The sequence below is a fragment of the Oncorhynchus mykiss genome, chromosome 25 (assembly GCF_057628025.1).
Source record: "Oncorhynchus mykiss isolate SJ-2025 chromosome 25, ASM5762802v1, whole genome shotgun sequence".
In the NCBI taxonomy this organism is placed as follows: domain Eukaryota; kingdom Metazoa; phylum Chordata; class Actinopteri; order Salmoniformes; family Salmonidae; genus Oncorhynchus; species Oncorhynchus mykiss.
The window spans coordinates 92,833,076-92,851,777 of record NC_143046.1 but is presented as its reverse complement, the minus strand read 5'-3'; the positions used below and the strand labels follow the sequence as shown (position 1 = coordinate 92,851,777).

General features: G+C 43.0%; 1 protein-coding gene across 1 annotated transcript in view; it reads left to right on the top strand.

Annotated features, from left to right (window-relative positions):
- Positions 1–18,702, top strand: part of dnaaf9 (dynein axonemal assembly factor 9) — a 96,200-nt gene that overhangs the window by 29,809 nt on the left and 47,689 nt on the right. The window contains exons 9-19 of the mRNA XM_090221490.1: positions 8,243–8,434; positions 10,470–10,551; positions 10,649–10,685; positions 11,742–11,826; positions 15,243–15,319; positions 16,284–16,328; positions 16,448–16,493; positions 16,805–16,916; positions 17,035–17,105; positions 17,386–17,433; positions 17,522–17,612. Of these exons, the coding sequence (XP_090077616.1) occupies positions 8,243–8,434; positions 10,470–10,551; positions 10,649–10,685; positions 11,742–11,826; positions 15,243–15,319; positions 16,284–16,328; positions 16,448–16,493; positions 16,805–16,916; positions 17,035–17,105; positions 17,386–17,433; positions 17,522–17,612 (886 nt within the window). The remainder of the gene's footprint in view (positions 1–8,242; positions 8,435–10,469; positions 10,552–10,648; positions 10,686–11,741; positions 11,827–15,242; positions 15,320–16,283; positions 16,329–16,447; positions 16,494–16,804; positions 16,917–17,034; positions 17,106–17,385; positions 17,434–17,521; positions 17,613–18,702) is intronic.

The window sequence follows — 18,702 nt, the reverse complement described above, 5'->3', positions numbered from 1 at the left end:
CACATGGTCAGCAGATGTTATTGGTCACATACACATGGTCAGCAGATGTTATTGGTCACATGGTCAGCAGATGTTATTGGTCACATACACATGGTCAGCAGATGTTATTGGTCACATACACATGGTTAGCAGATGTTATTGGTCACATACACATGGTCAGCAGATGTTATTGGTCACATGGTTAGCAGATGTTATTGGTTACATACACATGGTTAGCAGATGTTATTGGTCACATACACATGGTCAGCAGATGTTATTGGTCACATACACATGGTCAGCAGATGTTATTGGTCACATACACATGGTTAGCAGATGTTATTGGTTACATACACATGGTTAGCAGATGGTATTAGTCACGTACACATGGTCAGCAGATGTTATTGGTCACATACACATGGTTAGCAGATGTTATTAGTCACATACACATGGTTAGCAGATGTTATTGGTCACATGGTTAGCAGATGTTATTAGTCACATACACATGGTTAGCAGATGTTATTGGTCACATGGTTAGCAGATGTTATTAGTCACATACACATGGTCAGCAGATGTTATTGGTCACATGGTTAGCAGATGTTATTAGTCACATACACATGGTTAGCAGATGTTATTAGTCACACACACATGGTCAGCAGATGTTATTGGTCACATACACATGGTTAGCAGATGTTATTGGTCACATACACATGGTTAGCAGATGTTATTGGTCACATGGTTAGCAGATGTTATTGGTCACATACACATGGTCAGCAGATGTTATTGGTCACATGGTTAGCAGATGTTATTGGTTACATACACATGGTTAGCAGATGTTATTGGTCACATACACATGGTCAGCAGATGTTATTGGTCACATACACATGGTCAGCAGATGTTATTGGTCACATACACATGGTTAGCAGATGTTATTGGTTACATACACATGGTTAGCAGATGGTATTAGTCACGTACACATGGTCAGCAGATGTTATTGGTCACATACACATGGTTAGCAGATGTTATTAGTCACGTACACATGGTTAGCAGATGTTATTAGTCACGTACACATGGTCAGCAGATGTTATTAGTCACGTACACATGGTCAGCAGATGTTATTAGTCACGTACACATGGTCAGCAGATGTTATTGGTCACATGGTTAGCAGATGTTATTAGTCACGTACACATGGTCAGCAGATGGTATTGGTCACATGGTTAGCAGATGTTATTAGTCACGTACACATGGTTAGCAGATGTTATTAGTCACGTACACATGGTCAGCAGATGTTATTGGTCACATACACGTGGTCAGCAGATGTTATTGGTCACGTACACATGGTCAGCAGATGTTATTGGTCACATGGTCAGCAGATGTTATTAGTCACATGGTCAGCAGATGTTATTAGTCACGTACACATGGTCAGCAGATGTTATTGGTCACGTACACATGGTCAGCAGATGTTATTGGTCACGTACACATGGTCAGCAGATGTTATTGGTCACATGGTCAGCAGATGTTATTGGTCACATACACATGGTTATCAGATGTTATTAGTCACACACACATGGTCAGCAGATGTTATTAGTCACGTACACATGGTTAGCAGATGTTATTAGTCACGTACACATGGTCAGCAGATGTTATTAGTCACATGGTCAGCAGATGTTATTGGTCACATACACATGGTCAGCAGATGTTATTGGTCACATGGTCAGCAGATGTTATTGGTCACATACACATGGTCAGCAGATGTTATTGGTCACATGGTTAGCAGATGTTATTAGTCACATACACATGGTCTGCAGATGTTATTGGTCACATGGTCAGCAGATGTTATTGGTCACATACACATGGTCAGCAGATGGTATTGGTCACATGGTCAGCAGATGTTATTGGTCACATACACATGGTCAGCAGATGTTATTGGTCACATGGTCAGCAGATGTTATTGGTCACATACACATGGTTATCAGATGTTATTAGTCACACACACATGGTCAGCAGATGTTATTAGTCACGTACACATGGTTAGCAGATGTTATTAGTCACGTACACATGGTCAGCAGATGTTATTAGTCACATGGTCAGCAGATGTTATTGGTCACATACACATGGTCAGCAGATGTTATTGGTCACATGGTCAGCAGATGTTATTGGTCACATACACATGGTCAGCAGATGTTATTGGTCACATGGTTAGCAGATGTTATTAGTCACATACACATGGTCTGCAGATGTTATTGGTCACATGGTCAGCAGATGTTATTGGTCACATACACATGGTCAGCAGATGGTATTGGTCACATGGTCAGCAGATGTTATTGGTCACATACACATGGTTAGCAGATGTTATTAGTCACGTACACATGGTCAGCAGATGTTATTGGTCACATGGTCAGCAGATGTTATTAGTCACATACACATGGTTAGCAGATGTTATTGGTCACATACACATGGTCAGCAGATGTTATTAGTCACGTACACATGGTCAGCAGATGTTATTGGTCACATGGTCAGCAGATGTTATTGGTCACATACACATGGTCAGCAGATGTTATTGGTCACATGGTCAGCAGATGTTATTGGTCACATACACATGGTCAGCAGATGTTATTGGTCACATACACATGGTCAGCAGATGTTATTAGTCACGTACACATGGTCAGCAGATGTTATTGGTCACATGGTCAGCAGATGTTATTGGTCACATACACATGGTCAGCAGATGTTATTGGTCACATACACATGGTTAGCAGATGTTATTAGTCACATACACATGGTTAGCAGATGTTATTAGTCACGTACACATGGTCAGCAGATGTTATTAGTCACATACACATGGTCAGCAGATGGTATTGGTCACATACACATGGTTAGCAGATGTTATTAGTCACATACACATGGTTAGCAGATGTTATTGGTCACGTACACATGTTCAGCAGATGTTATTAGTCACGTACACATGGTCAGCAGATGTTTTTAGTCACATACACATGGTCAGCAGATGGTATTGGTCACATACACATGGTTAGCAGATGTTATTAGTCACATACACATGGTTAGCAGATGTTATTAGTCACGTACACATGGTCAGCAGATGTTATTGGTCACATACACATGGTCAGCAGATGTTATTAGTCACGTACACATGGTCAGCAGATGTTATTGGTCACATGGTCAGCAGATGTTATTGGTCACGTACACATGGTCAGCAGATGTTATTGGTCACATGGTTAGCAGATGTTATTAGTCACGTACACATGGTCAGCAGATGTTATTGGTCACATGGTTAGCAGATGTTATTAGTCACGTACACATGGTCAGCAGATGTTATTGGTCACATGGTTAGCAGATGATATTGGTCACATACACATGGTTAGCAGATGTTATTGGTCACATACACATGGTTAGCAGATGTTATTAGTCACGTACACATGGTCAGCAGATGTTATTGGTCACGTACACATGTTCAGCAGATGTTTCTGTGAGTGTAGCGAATGCTTGTGGTTCTAGTTCCTACAGTGCAGTAATATCTAACAAGTAATATCTAACAAGTAATCTAACAATTTCACAAGAACTACCTAATACACACATCTAAAGGGGTTAATGAGAATATGTACATGTAGGTATATGGATGAGCGATGGGCAAGGTGCAATAGATGGTATAAAATACAGTATATACATGTGATATGAGTAATGTAAGATATGTAATATGTAAGATATGTAAACATTATTAAAGTGGCATTGTTTAAAGTGGCATTGTTTAAAGCGACTAGTGATCCATTTATTGAAGTGGCCTGTGATTGGGTCTAAGTGCAGGCAGCAGCCTCTCTGAGTTAGTGATGGCTGTTTAGCACTCTGATGGCTTTGAGATAGAAGCTGTTTTTCAGTCTATGCAACACACCTCCAGGCTGTGTAAGGGTTATTTTACCACGAAGGAGAGTGATGGAGTGCTGCATCAGTAGACCTGGCCTCCACAATCCCCCGAACTCAACCAAATTGAGCCAACAAGTGCTCAGCATATGAGGGATCTCCTTCAAGACTGTTGGAAAAGCATTCCAGGTGAAGCTGGTTGAGAGAATGCCAAGAGTGTTCCAGGCTGTCATCAAGGCAAAGGGTGGCAATTTTGAAGAATCTCAAATATAAAATATATTTTGGTTTGTTTAACACGTTTTTGAATCCTACATGATTCCATATGTGTTATTTCATATTTTTTAATGTCTTCACTTTTATTCTAAAATGTAGAAAATGGTCAAAATAAAGAAAAACCCTGGAATGAGTCGGTGTTCTAGAACTTTTGATCAGTAGTGAATATAACACACTGTCAGTGTTAGAATCTTAATATCACAAACACAACTGGAGTTATAACCAGATTTAGGAGTGTATGTCATAAATATATTTTTTAAGGGTTTTCCCCATTGCCCCTCTTTTCCCGACAGTAGGGCCTGCTTCGCTCCTTCTCCCAACAGTGGAAGGTGCCGTGCCCACTTGATAATCACCCGGATAATTGTCTCGGAACAGAACGAAACTAATATCACATATATAACAACAGATTACATAAATAAAGTAAGGTATGATGGGGGAGGAAGGGGGAGAATGGATGAGCGAGACGAAGCAAACGATGCAGCATTATGTCATCATCCATTTAATCTATTGAATTGATCCATTCTAATTATATACCTCATCTTAAAATGGTATGTACCCTATATCAGTTCAGCGAATCACAGCAGTCTAGTCAGTCTACTCCGGCCTATTGGGAGTAGGCTTCACACTGAGAGCTGGCATAATTTACAATGGCAAGAAGACCAAGACGACTTGATGCACGTGCTGCGTTAGCGCTGTTACAAGATCAGATTGAAAATGGTGGGGAAGAAATGAATCATGACTCTGAGCATCAGCCTGAACCTGCACATCCAAGGCCTAAGCGCAAAAAAAAGCCAGAACGGCCGCAATTAAATGAAATGGTGAGACAGGAGAAAGGAAGGGACTCACCATTTGGATAGAACCAGCCGGTGACAATGCTACGGGCCGATTATCAGCACAAAATGTCATCGCTGAGAGAGCAGGCTCTACATCTCAAGCACAAAAGTACATCCGCAACACACTCGCCTGCTTTCATTGTTTATGTGACGTGAACATGCTACAGCACATACTGTGGCTGAGGTGCACAGGGAGCAAGGGATGCCTGGGATCTGTCTGTTGATGAGCTGGAAGCGTTCATTTCAATCCTGTATGTCCGTGAAGTATTTCGGTGGCGAGAGCGTGTATATGGAGAGCTTCTGCTGAGACATGTACTGTATGGGATACCTTTCTTTGGAGAAACCATTTCACCAGACTACTTCAGAGAGATCATGTGTTACCTCCATTTTGATGACAGAGACAACACATTGAATAGAGAGTGTGTAGAATTCACGTGTAGAATTTATTATACAATAGACAATATTCACACATTTTGCAGCACGTGGATTAAGTATAAAAATAATAATGACTCAATAATCCATGCTTTCTGGCAATGCGATATAGTCTGGAATATGTGGGCGGAGCTAGAAAGTTGGCTGCCAGAGGTATTACAATGTAAACTTCCTTTTAATCCGTCTGTCTGTATATTTCAAGACATGTCATATGGTTGTATAGTGAGATACCCAATGGACTGGACGATTCTCATTTCTCATCTTGAAAAAAATGTATATTAAAAACTTGGCAATCAATTAATCTACCATAATTAACAGAATGGAAAAATCTAATTTATTAATGAAATATTGAAATAGCATGGGCGACCAAGGAAAAACGAATTGGTATAATTTAAGGCCATGTGACAATCAATTATGCAGGCACTAGGGATGGAGATATGACTAGGGATGGAGATATGACCAGGTACTAGGGATGGAGATATGACTAGGTACTAGAGATGGAGATATGACTAGGGATGGAGATATGACCAGGTACTAGGGATGGAGATATGACTAGGGATGGAGGTGTGACCCGGTACTAGGGATGGAGATATGACTAGGGATGGAGATATGACTAGGGATGGAGATATGACCAGGTACTAGGGATGGAGATATGACTAGGGATGGAGATATGACCAGGTACTAGGGATGGAGATATGACTAGGGATGGAGGTGTGACCCGGTACTAGGGATGGAGATGTGACCAGGTACTAGAGATGGAGATGTGACCAGATACTAGGGATGGAGATGTGACCAGATACTAGGGATGGAGATGTGACCAGATACTAGGGATGGAGATGTGACCAGGTACTAGGGATGGAGATATGACTAGGTACTAGAGATGGAGATATGACTAGGGATGGAGGTGTGACCAGGTACTAGAGATGGAGATATGATCAGGTACTAGAGATGGATATATGACCAGGTACTAGGGATGGAGATATGACCAGGTACTAGGGATGGAGATATGACCAGGTACTAGAGATGGATATATGACCAGGTACTAGGGATGGAGATATGACCAGGTACTAGGGATGGAGATATGACCAGGCACTAGGGATGGAGATATGACCAGGCACTAGGGATGGAGATATGACCAGGTACTAGGGATGGAGATGTGACCAGGCACTAGGGATGGAGATGTGACCAGGCACTAGGGATGGAGATATGACCAGGCACTAGGGATGGAGATATGACCAGGCACTAGGGATGGAGATATGACCAGGCACTAGGGATGGAGATATGACCAGGCACTAGGGATGGAGATATGACCAGGTACTAGGGATGGAGGTGTGACCAGGTACTAGGGATGGAGATGTGACCAGGTACTAGGGATGGAGATATGACCAGGTACTAGAGATGGAGATATGACCAGGTACTAGGGATGGAGATGTGACCAGGTACTAGGGATGGAGATATGACCAGGTACTAGAGATGGAGATATGACCAGGTACTAGGGACATCGATATGACTAGGGATGGAGAAATGACCAGGTACTAGGGATGGAGGTGTGACCAGGTACTAGGGATGGAGGTGTGACCAGGTACTAGGGATGGAGATATGACCAGGTACTAGGGATGGAGATGTGACCAGGTACTAGGGATGGAGGTGTGACCAGGTACTAGAGATGGAGATATGACCAGGTACTAGAAATGGAGATATGACCAGGCACTAGGGATGGAGGTGTGACCAGGTACTAGGGATGGAGGTGTGACCAGGCACTAGGGATGGAGATATGACCAGGTACTAGGGATGGAGGTGTGACTATGGATGGAGGTGTGACTAGGGATGGAGATATGACCAGGCACTAGGGATGGAGGTGTGACTAGGGATGGAGGTGTGACTAGGGATGGAGATATGACCAGGCACTAGGGATGGAGGTGTGACTAGGGATGGAGGTGTGACTAGGGATGGAGATATGACCAGGCACTAGGGATGGAGGTGTGACTAGGGATGGAGGTGTGACTAGGGATGGAGGTGTGACTAGGGATGGAGGTGTGACTAGGGATGGAGGTGTGACTAGGGATGGAGGTGTCACTAGGGATGGAGATATGACCAGGCACTAGGGATGGAGGTGTGACTAGGGATGGAGGTGTGACTAGGGATGGAGGTGTGACTAGGGATGGAGGTGTGACTAGGGATGGAGGTGTGACTAGGGATGGAGGTGTCACTAGGGATGGAGATATGACCAGGCACTAGGGATGGAGGTGTGACTAGGGGAGGTAACTTAACATAGCTACATATTGTCTACAACTACATTATTACAGTCTGGGCTCAGACAGGGGAGGTAACTTAACATAGCTACATGTTGTCTATAACTACATTATTACAGTCTGGGGCTCAGACAGGGGAGGTAACTTAACATGTTGTCTATAGCTACATGTTATCTATAACTACGTTATTACAGTCTGGGCTCAGGCCGGGGAGGTAACTTAACATAGCTACATATTGTCTATAACTACATTATTACAATCTGGGGCTCAGACAGGGGAGGTAACTTAACATGTTGTCTATAACTACATGTTGTCTATAACTACATTATTACAGTCTGGGGCTCAGACAGGGGAGGTAACTTAACATGTTGTCTATAACTACATGTTGTCTATAACGACATTATTACAGTCTGGGGCTCAGACAGGGGAGGTAACTTAACATGTTGTCTATAGCTACATGTTATCTATAACTACATTATTACAGTCTGGGCTCAGGCAGGGGAGTTAACACATGTTCTCTAGTTGGCCAAGTACAGGTTGCTACGTTGGTTTGTTAGTGAGCAAACCAAACCATTGACTAAATGTCTGTTAAATCCCCAGGCGTTCCGGAGTTATTTCTCTCATGGCCTGATCTCCAGTAACATCGCTGACAGCAGCAGGAGACGGCAGCCCTTGGTTCTGTTTGGGAGCCACTCCTCCATGGAGAACCTTCACAGCTACTCCTTCAACTTCCCTTCTGATGGACACCAGGTCCGCAACACCGGACCCCAGGGGACCCCAGCCAAACACATGGTGAGAGCACCCTAACCCCTATCTAACCAAACACATGGTGAGAGCACCCTAACCCCTATCTAACCAAACACATGGTTAGAGCACCCTAACCCCTATCTAACCAAACACATGGTGAGAGCACCCTAACCCCTATCTAACCAAACACATGGTGAGAGCACCCTAAACCCTAACCCCTATCTAACCAAACACATGGTGAGAGCACCCTAACCCCTATCTAACCAAACACATGGTGAGAGCACCCTAACCCCTATCTAACCAAACACATGGTGAGAGCACCCTAAACCCTAACCCCTATCTAACCAAACACATGGTGAGAGCACCCTAAACCCTAACCCCTATCTAACCAAACACATAGTGAGAGCACCCTAAACCCTAACCCCTATCTAACCAAACACATGGTGAGAGCACCCTAACCCCTATCTAACCAAACACATGGTGAGAGCACCCTAAACCCTAACCCCTATCTAACCAAACACATGGTGAGAGCACCCTAAACCCTAACCCCTATCTAACCAAACACATAGTGAGAGCACCCTAAACCCTAACCCCTATCTAACCAAACACATGGTGAGAGCACCCTAACCCCTATCTAACCAAACACATAGTGAGAACACCCTAACCCCTATCTAACCAAACACATGGTGAGAACACCCTAAACCCTAACCCCTATCTAACCAAACACATAGTGAGAGCACCCTAAACCCTAACCCCTATCTAACCAAACACATGGTGAGAGCACCCTAACCCCTATCTAACCAAACACATGGTGAGAGCACCCTAAACCCTAACCCCTATCTAACCAAACACATGGTGAGAGCACCCTAACCCCTATCTAACCAAACACATGGTGAGAGCACCCTAAACCCTAAACCCTATCTAACCAAACACATGGTGAGAGCACCCTAACCCCTATCTAACCAAACACATGGTGAGAGCACCCTAAACACTAACCCCTATCTAACCAAACACATGGTGAGAGCACCCTAAACACTAACCCCTATCTAACCAAACACATGGTGAGAGCACCCTAAACCCTAACCCCTATCTCACCAAACACATGGTGAGAGCACCCTAAACCCTAACCCCTATCTAACCAAACACATGGTGAGAGCACCCTAACCCCTATCTAACCAAACACATGGTGAGAGCACCCTAACCCCTATCTCACCAAACACATGGTGAGAGCACCCTAAACCCTAACCCCTATCTAACCAAACACATGGTGAGAGCACCCTAACCCCTATCTAACCAAACACATGGTGAGAGCACCCTAACCCCTATCTAACCAAACACATGGTGAGAGCACCCTAAACCCTATCTAGATTAGACTGTTACTTATCCCCTATCCAGATTAGACTGTTACCTAACCCCTATCCAGATTAGACTGTTACCTAACCCCTATCCAGATTAGACTGTTACCTAACCCCTATCCAGATTAGACTGTTACCTAACCCCTATCCAGATTAGACTGTTCCTCTACTGTTACCTAACCCCTATCCAGATTAGACTGTTACCTAACCCCTATCCAGATTAGACTGTTACCTAACCCCTATCCAGATTAGACTGTTCCTCTACTGTAACCTAACCCCTATCCAGATTAGACTGTTCCTCTACTGTTACCTAACCCCTATCCAGATTAGACTGTTCCTCTACTGTTACCTAACCCCTATCCAGATTAGACTGTTACCTAACCTCTATCCAGATTAGACTGTTACCTAACCCCTATCCAGATTAGACTGTTCCTCTACTGTAACCTAACCCCTATCCAGATTAGACTGTTACCTAACCTCTATCCAGATTAGACTGTTCCTCTACTGTTACCTAACCCCTATCCAGATTAGACTGTTCCTCTACTGTTACCTAACCCCTATCCAGATTAGACTGTTACCTAACCTCTATCCAGATTATACTGTTACCTAACCCCTATCCAGATTAGACTATTAGTGTTGTGTGTGCATGTTTAATGAGATGGCTTGGCAGTCCATGTTGGGCTTGGTCTCCCTAGAGCACTCTGTAATCTGTCCTTGTCTGTCAGGTTCTCCAGTGTGTGGCTCCTAAAGGATCTTTAGCCTGCTCCAGGACTTACTTCTTTGGAACCACTCACATCCCCTACCTAGGTAAACATAGCCCATAATGTATACACTAAACTGTTTGTTAGATCTACCATAGCTATTTTACTGTCTGTAGACCTAATATCTGATGTTTCCCTTGCAGGGAATGACAACATGCAACAGAAGAAAACAGAACTGCTGTAAGTTCACCAAGACAACATGTCCAAACCTGTTAACCCATCTCCCCTATATGATAATACTGTATATAACGTCTTAAATATATCTCTTCTAGATCTACATATTATATAAGGTGTTAAATATATCTCTTCTAGATCTACATATTATATAAGGTGTTAAATATATCTCCTCTAGATCTACATATTATATAAGGTGTTAAATATATCTCTGCTAGATCTACATATTATATAAGGTGTTAAATATATCTCCTCTAGATCTACATATTATATAAGGTGTTAAATATATCTCCTCTAGATCTACATATTATATAAGGTGTTAAATATATCTCTGCTAGATCTACATATTATATAAGGTGTTAAATATATCTCCTCTAGATCTACATATTATATAAGGTGTTAAATATATCTCCTCTAGATCTACATATTATATAAGGTGTTAAATATATCTCTTCTAGAACAGTGGTTACCAAACTGTGGAGTTTTCAGGAACTCAGACCAGCGTTGAACTTTCTCTTGGAAGTTGTAATCGTATAATGCACAAGGTGATATTTCTATCTTGGGTAGTGCATGATCAGCTCCTCTTGTCATGTCAGTCATTACAGACCTTAGAGAGATATTTATAACTTGTCTGAAATGTCCAGATCAACTAGTCCAGGTACGTTTTTTTAGTCCATAGATTTTGTAGTAATGTTTGATTCACTCAAATAACATATGAATTCACATTAGACAGTTTTGCTTTAAACCTGCAAAATGTTCTCACCGCCAACAAGAGGGGCTTGAACAGTTGAACAGTGCTTGTGCCCGTAGAATTGGTCATGGCGTGCGCACACGTGCAGGTGGGGGTGAGGTATGTCCTTGCCCCCCCCCCCCCCTCCCCCGTTTGGCCTCAGTGAAACCTGTTGGGAACCCCTGCTCTAGAAGATGATGCCTGAATATTATGTAGAACATGTACATATTACACTACATGGCCCAACGTGAGATGAGATGTTGGATGAGCAGCTGTCCACATACTTCTGTTCATGTAGTGTATGTACGGTGTTAAATCTATCTCTCTTCCAGTCTTCTCTCTCAGATCTATGCAGCAGCCGTCCAGTCGGTCCTGGCTGGAATCAAATGCTACTCCAACACCACTAGTGCAACTAAGGTGATAGTCATTTCTCCAACTAGCTACAGTCTGAAGTTTACATACACCTTAGACAAATACATTTAAACTCAGTTTTTCACAATTCCTGACATTTAATCCTAGTAAATTTCCCTGTCTTAGGTCAGTTAGGATCACCACTTTATCTTTAAGAATATGAAATGTCAGAATAATAGTAGAGAATTATTTATTTCAGCTTTTATTTCTTTCATCACATTCCCAGTGGGTCAGAAGTTTACATACACTCAATTAGTATTTGGTAGCATTGCCTTTAAATTATTTAACTTGTGTCAAACGTTTTGGGTAGCCTTCCACAAGCTTCCCACAATAAGTTGGGTGAATTTTGGCCCATTCCTCCTGACAGAGCTGGTGTGACTGAGTCAGGTTTGTAGGCCTCCTTGCTCGCACACGCTTTTTCAGTTCTGTCCACACATTTTCTATAGGATTGAGGTCAGGGCTTTGTGATGGCCACTCCAATACCTTGACTTTGTTGTCCTTAAACCATTTTGCCACAACTTCGGAAGTATGCTTGGGGTCATTGTTCATTTGGAAGATCTATTTGCAACCAAGCTTTTAACTTCCTGACTGATGTCTTGAGATGTTGCTTCAATATATCCACATAATTTCCCTTCCTCATGATGCCATATATTTTGTGAAGTGCACATCCTGCAGCAAAGCACCCCCACAACATGATACTGCCACCCCCTGCTTCACGGTTGGGATGGTGTTCTTCGGCTTGCAAGCCTCCCCCTTTTTCCTCCAAACATCTGTTTCATCAGACCAGAGGGCATTTCTCCAAAAAGTACGATCTTTGTCCCCATGTGCAGTTGCAAACCGTAGTCTGGCTTTTTTATGGCGGTTTTGGAGCAGTGGCTTCTTCCTTGCTGAGCGGCATTTCAGGTTATGTCGATATAGGACTCGTTTTACTGTGGATATAGATACTTTTGTACCTGTTTCCTCCAGCATCTTCACAAGGTCCTTTGCTGTTGTTCTGGGATTGATTTGCACTTTTCGCACCAAAGTACATTAATCTCTAGGAGACAGAATGCGTCTCCTTCCTGAGTGGTATGATGGCTGCGTGGTCCCATGGTGTTTATACTTGCGTACTATTGTTTGTACAGATGAACATGGTACCTTCAGGTGTTTGGAAATGGCTCCCAAGGATGAACCAGACTTGTGGAGGTCTACTATATTTTTTCTGAGGTCTTGGCTGATTTCTTTTGATTTTCCCAAGAGGCACTGAGTTTGAAGGCAGGCCTTGAAATACATCCACAGGTACACCTCCAGTTGACTCAAATGATGTAAATTAGCCTATCAGAAGCTTATAACACCATGACATAATTTTCTGGAATGTTCCAAGCTGTTTAAAGGCACAGTCAACTTAGTGTATGTAAACTTCTGACCCACTGGAATTGTGATACAGTGAATTAGTGAAATAATCTGTCTGTAAACAATTGTTGGAAAAATGACTTGTGACTACATGACGTACAAAGTAGATGTCCTAACCGACTTGACAAAACTATAGTTTGTTAACAAGACATTTGTGGAGTGGTTGAAAAACAAGCTTTAATGACTCCAACCTAAGTGTATGTAAACTTCCGACCTCACCTTGTATGTTTGCTATAACTAGCTACACGTTTGCTGTAACTAGCTTTACATGGTATACAATAACTAATGGTGTACTATAACTGGCTATACAAATTTGTTGTAACTAGCTATAGATGGTGTACTGAAAGGGAAAGGGGGATACCTAGTCAATGGTTCAACTGAATGCATTGAACTGACATGTGCACCGCTCTGAATCAGAGAGGGGGGGGCTGCCATAATCCACGTCTTCGCTGCCCGGGGAACACTGGGTTAACTGCCTTGGTCAGGGGCAGAACGACACATTTTTACCTTGTCAGCTCAGTGATTCCATCCAGCAAACTTTCCATTGTTGGCTCAACGCTCTAACCACTGAGCTACCTAACTAGCAATACACACATTTGCTGTAACTAGCTATACATGGTATACTGTAACTAGCTATGCATGGTATACTGTAACTAGCTATACATGGTATAATGTAACTAGCTATACATGGTATACTGTAACTAGCTATACATGGTATACTGTAACTAGCTATACATGGTATACTGTAACTAGCTATACATGGTATACTGTAACTAGCTATACATGGTATACTGTAACTAGCTATACATGGTATACTGTAACTAGCTATGCATGGTATACTGTAACTAGCTATACATGGTATAATGTAACTAGCTATACATGGTATACTGTAACTAACTATACATGGTATACTGTAACTAGCTATACATGGTATACTGTAACTAGCTATGCATGGTATGCTGTAACTAACTAGGCACGGCGGTATGCTGTAACTAACTAGGCACGGCGGTATGCTGTAACTAACTAGGCACGGCGGTATGCTGTAACTAACTAGGCACGGCGGTATACTGTAACTAACTAGGCACGGCGGTATGCTGTAACTAACTAGGCACGGCGGTATGCTGTAACTAACTAGGCACGGCGGTATGCTGTAACTAACTAGGCACGGCGGTATGCTGTAACTAACTAGGCACGGCGGTATGCTGTAACTAACTAGGCACGGCGGTATGCTGTAACTAACTAGGCACGGCGGTATGCTGTAACTAACTAGGCACGGCGGTATGCTGTAACTAACTAGGCACGGCGGTATGCTGTAACTAGCTAGGCACGGCGGTATGCTGTAACTAGCTAGGCACGGCGGTATGCTGTAACTAGCTAGGCACGGCGGTATGCTGTAACTAACTAGGCACGGCGGTATGCTGTAACTAACTAGGCACGGCGGTATGCTGTAACTAACTAGGCACGGCGGTATGCTGTAACTAACTAGGCACGGCGGTATGCTGTAACTAGCTAGGCACGGCGGTATGCTGTAACTAGCTAGGCACGGCGGTATGCTGTAACTAACTAGGCACGGCGGTATGCTGTAACTAACTAGGCACGGCGGTATGCTGTAACTAACTAGGCACGGCGGTATGCTGTAACTAACTAGGCACGGCGGTATGCTGTAACTAACTAGGCACGGCGGTATGCTGTAACTAACTAGGCACGGCGGTATGCTGTAACTAACTAGGCACGGCGGTATGCTGTAACTAACTAGGCACGGCGGTATGCTGTAACTAACTAGGCACGGCGGTATGCTGTAACTAACTAGGCACGGCGGTATGCTGTAACTAACTAGGCACGGCGGTATGCTGTAACTAACTAGGCACGGCGGTATGCTGTAACTAGCTAGGCACGGCGGTATGCTGTAACTAACTAGGCACGGCGGTATGTTGTAACTAACTAGGCACGGCAGTGTGCTGTAGGCGTTGAATGAGGACGAGTGTTGGGTTACTGACTGAAACTTGTGTATATTTTGTGTATATTTCCAGGCGAAGGACGTAGCAGAGCATACCTTCCATCTGGCACTGGACTCGGTCCACCTGCCTCAGTACAGAGCTGCTCTCAGGTACCAGCACACCTGTCACAATAGATAACAACTCTACCTTTGTATTCCTCTGAATGACGACGTTAGCTGATCTAGTATAAAGTGTTTTACCTGTTGTTTCATTAGTGTCCTCTGAATGACGACGTTAGCTGATCTAGTATAAAGTGTTCTACCTGTTGTTTCATTAGTGTCCTCTGAATGACGACGCTAGCTGATCTAGTATAAAGTGTTCTACCTGTTGTTTCATTAGTGTCCTCTGAATGACGACGCTAGCTGATCTAGTATAAAGTGTTCTACCTGTTGTTTCATTAGTGTCCTCTGAATGACGACGCTAGCTGATCTAGTATAAAGTGTTCTACCTGTTGTTTCATTAGTGTCCTCTGAATGACGTTAGCTGATCTAGTCTAAAGTGTTCTACCTGTTGTTTCATTAGTGTCCTCTGAATGACGACGTTAGCTGATCTAGTCTAAAGTGTTCTACCTGTTTCATTAGTGTCCTCTGAATGACGACGTTAGCTGATCTAGTCTAAAGTGTTCTACCTGTTGTTTCATTAGTGTCCTCTGAATGACGACGTTAGCTGATCTAGTATAAAGTGTTCTACCTGTTGTTTCATTAGTGTCCTCTGAATGACGACGTTAGCTGATCTAGTCTAAAGTGTTCTACCTGTTTCATTAGTGTCCTCTGAATGACGACGTTAGCTGATCTAGTATAAAGTGTTCACCTGTTGTTTCATTAGTGTCCTCTGAATGACGACGCTAGCTGATCTAGTATAAAGTGTTCTACCTGTTGTTTCATTAGTGTCCTCTGAATGACGACGTTAGCTGATCTAGTATAAAGTGTTTTACCTGTTGTTTCATTAGTGTCCTCTGAATGACGACGTTAGCTGATCTAGTATAAAGTGTTCTACCTGTTGTTTCATTAGTGTCCTGAATGACGACGTTAGCTGATCTAGTATAAAGTGTTCACCTGTTGTTTTCTCTCTCAGATCTAAAAGTGTTTTCCACATCCAAGCTGTGAACAACCAGGGCAGGTGGGTTCTGATTGTTATAAAGAAAGTGTTTATTCACACTATGATTCAATGTTGTCAGCTGGCTTTTTATTGACTCATTGTTTTCCTGAATGTTCCGTCTTTCTTGTTTTCCTTTTCAGAATTGTTCCTCTGAGTGAAGAAGGGAGCTGCTTCTTGGTGAAAACTGTAAGTCAATTCTTCCAACCTGATAATTGTTCCAAAACATTTGCGGTAGGCATGTCACTGTGTTTGATTGATTGATTAGATTGGAATGAATTACAATGTGTGTTTTCTGTCCATCACTCCCAAACGTCAATGTCAGTGTATGACAGCCCAGACCTCCAGTGGGGTTAGGGGTCAGGGGTTAAGGGTTATACTTTATAGTGGTGGTTGTGTGTCCCAGGCGTCCATGTCAGTGTACGACATCCCAGACCTCCAGTGGGGTTAGGGGTCAGGGGTTAAGGATTATACTTTATAGTGGTGGTTGTGTGTCCCAGGCGTCCATGTCAGTGTACGACATCCCAGACCTCCAGTGGGGGAAAGGAGACCTGGGCTCTGTAGTCTTCTCTGAGTCCTTCCTGGTGTCCAGCATCAACATCCAACAGAAAGGTAAGAGAGACACGTACTGTTAGGCCTGACCGATGCCTACTCCCTATTATTATAAACTGTGTGTCTGTGAGTCATGTTGTTCCTCCTGTTGAACTGTAATGTTGAGTCTGTCCTGTAGATGGAAGTGTTTCCTCAGACAGCTGCTACACCATCCTGACGACAGCTCTGCCTCGATACGTCTGCTGGCTGGTATGTTACCCTCTCTCCTCATCTCTCCTCTCTTCTCATCTCTCCTCCCCTCAATCCTCTCTCCTTTCCTCTCCTCTCTCTCCATTCATCCAGGGATCAAGTCACTTTCAACAAAATGGCCGTGTTCAAGGGCTTCAAAATGACTGCCAACTGACCTGCAAATCACCTTGCATCATAAATGCTAATTATTATTTGTAGATCAGTCCATAATCCATAATGCATTGTGGATTTGATCCTCTCGTTCACAGCCCTTGTTAACTGTGTGTCCTAATGGCTTTAGGTGGAGTCTGATGTGAAGCATTCTGAGAAGGCCCAGGTCCTGCTGAAGGTCAGACAACAACCGCTCATGTTGCCGTTATTACATTGAGACATGCTGGTCAGTGTGTTGATGTGTATTGTGTGTGTTTAATCCCCAGGAGGAGGAGGGTACCTGCCTGGGCACCTCTTTGACTACAGCAGACACAGCTCATGTGTTCTCCAACAGCCTGCTCTCCACTCCAGAGGAAGGTGACACATACTTGCTCTCTCTGTAGTCAGCCCGCCAGTCAGCTAGTCAGTTTAGTCTAGAGGTCGACCCATTATGATTTTTCAACACCGATACTGATTATTGGAGGACAAAAAAGGCCGATACCGATTAATCGGGCGATAAATATATACACACACACACACACACTTTTGTAATAATGACAATTGCAACAATACTGAATGAACAATGAACACTTTTATTTTAACATAATATAATATATATTATGGGCTTTTGGATGGGTGTTCTTAAGGTGATCCCACAGGTTGGTGGTATTTTTTGATTTAGCCGTTGCTGACCCCATGCTTACATCTTTATCACAAATAAGACACCTTGCTTTCCCTGGTGCCAATTCCATGTAATAGTCCCACACTGGTGCTCTGCTTTTCTCTGCCATCTGTAAAACACACAGCTCTGAAGTGACAATGATACTGCTTAGGAGACAAGTACTCAACTGTTTGAATAAAAATAGAGTTTAAGTTACCTGTGATGAATGTTGAAAACAAAAACTGTCTTTTCTATATGCAGGAAATCCTATTTTAATAATGGGCATGGGAAGAATTGACTACCAAAGTGCGAGTCATAATTCCCATGACACCTTCTAGCAAAATCTGAAATGCGGTTCATTCATTTATTCCATAGGATATTTTTAGATTCACTTAAAATAAGGTCTGTGTTTTTTGTAGGCTTACACCACCTTGCACATTTTATAACTGTGTAGATATCCATAGGACAAGGTAACTCTGATCAATATTGGCTAAATATAAGCAAAGATAAAAAAAATTTGTAGAGTGGATTTATGAAAATATGTTGACAAACGTTACCTTATCCTAGTGAGATTTACATGGGTATCAAAACACAGAGGTGGTTTAAGCCTGAACCCTAACCTGCACCCTAACCTGCACCCTAACCTGCACCCTAACCTGCACCCTAACCTGCACCCTAACCTGCACCCTAACCTGCACGAAACACAGACCTTATTGGAAGTAGATCAAGACATTCTCTATGAAAGACATGATCAGAGATGGTTTAAGCCTGAACCCTAACCTGCACTCTAACCTGCACCCTAACCTG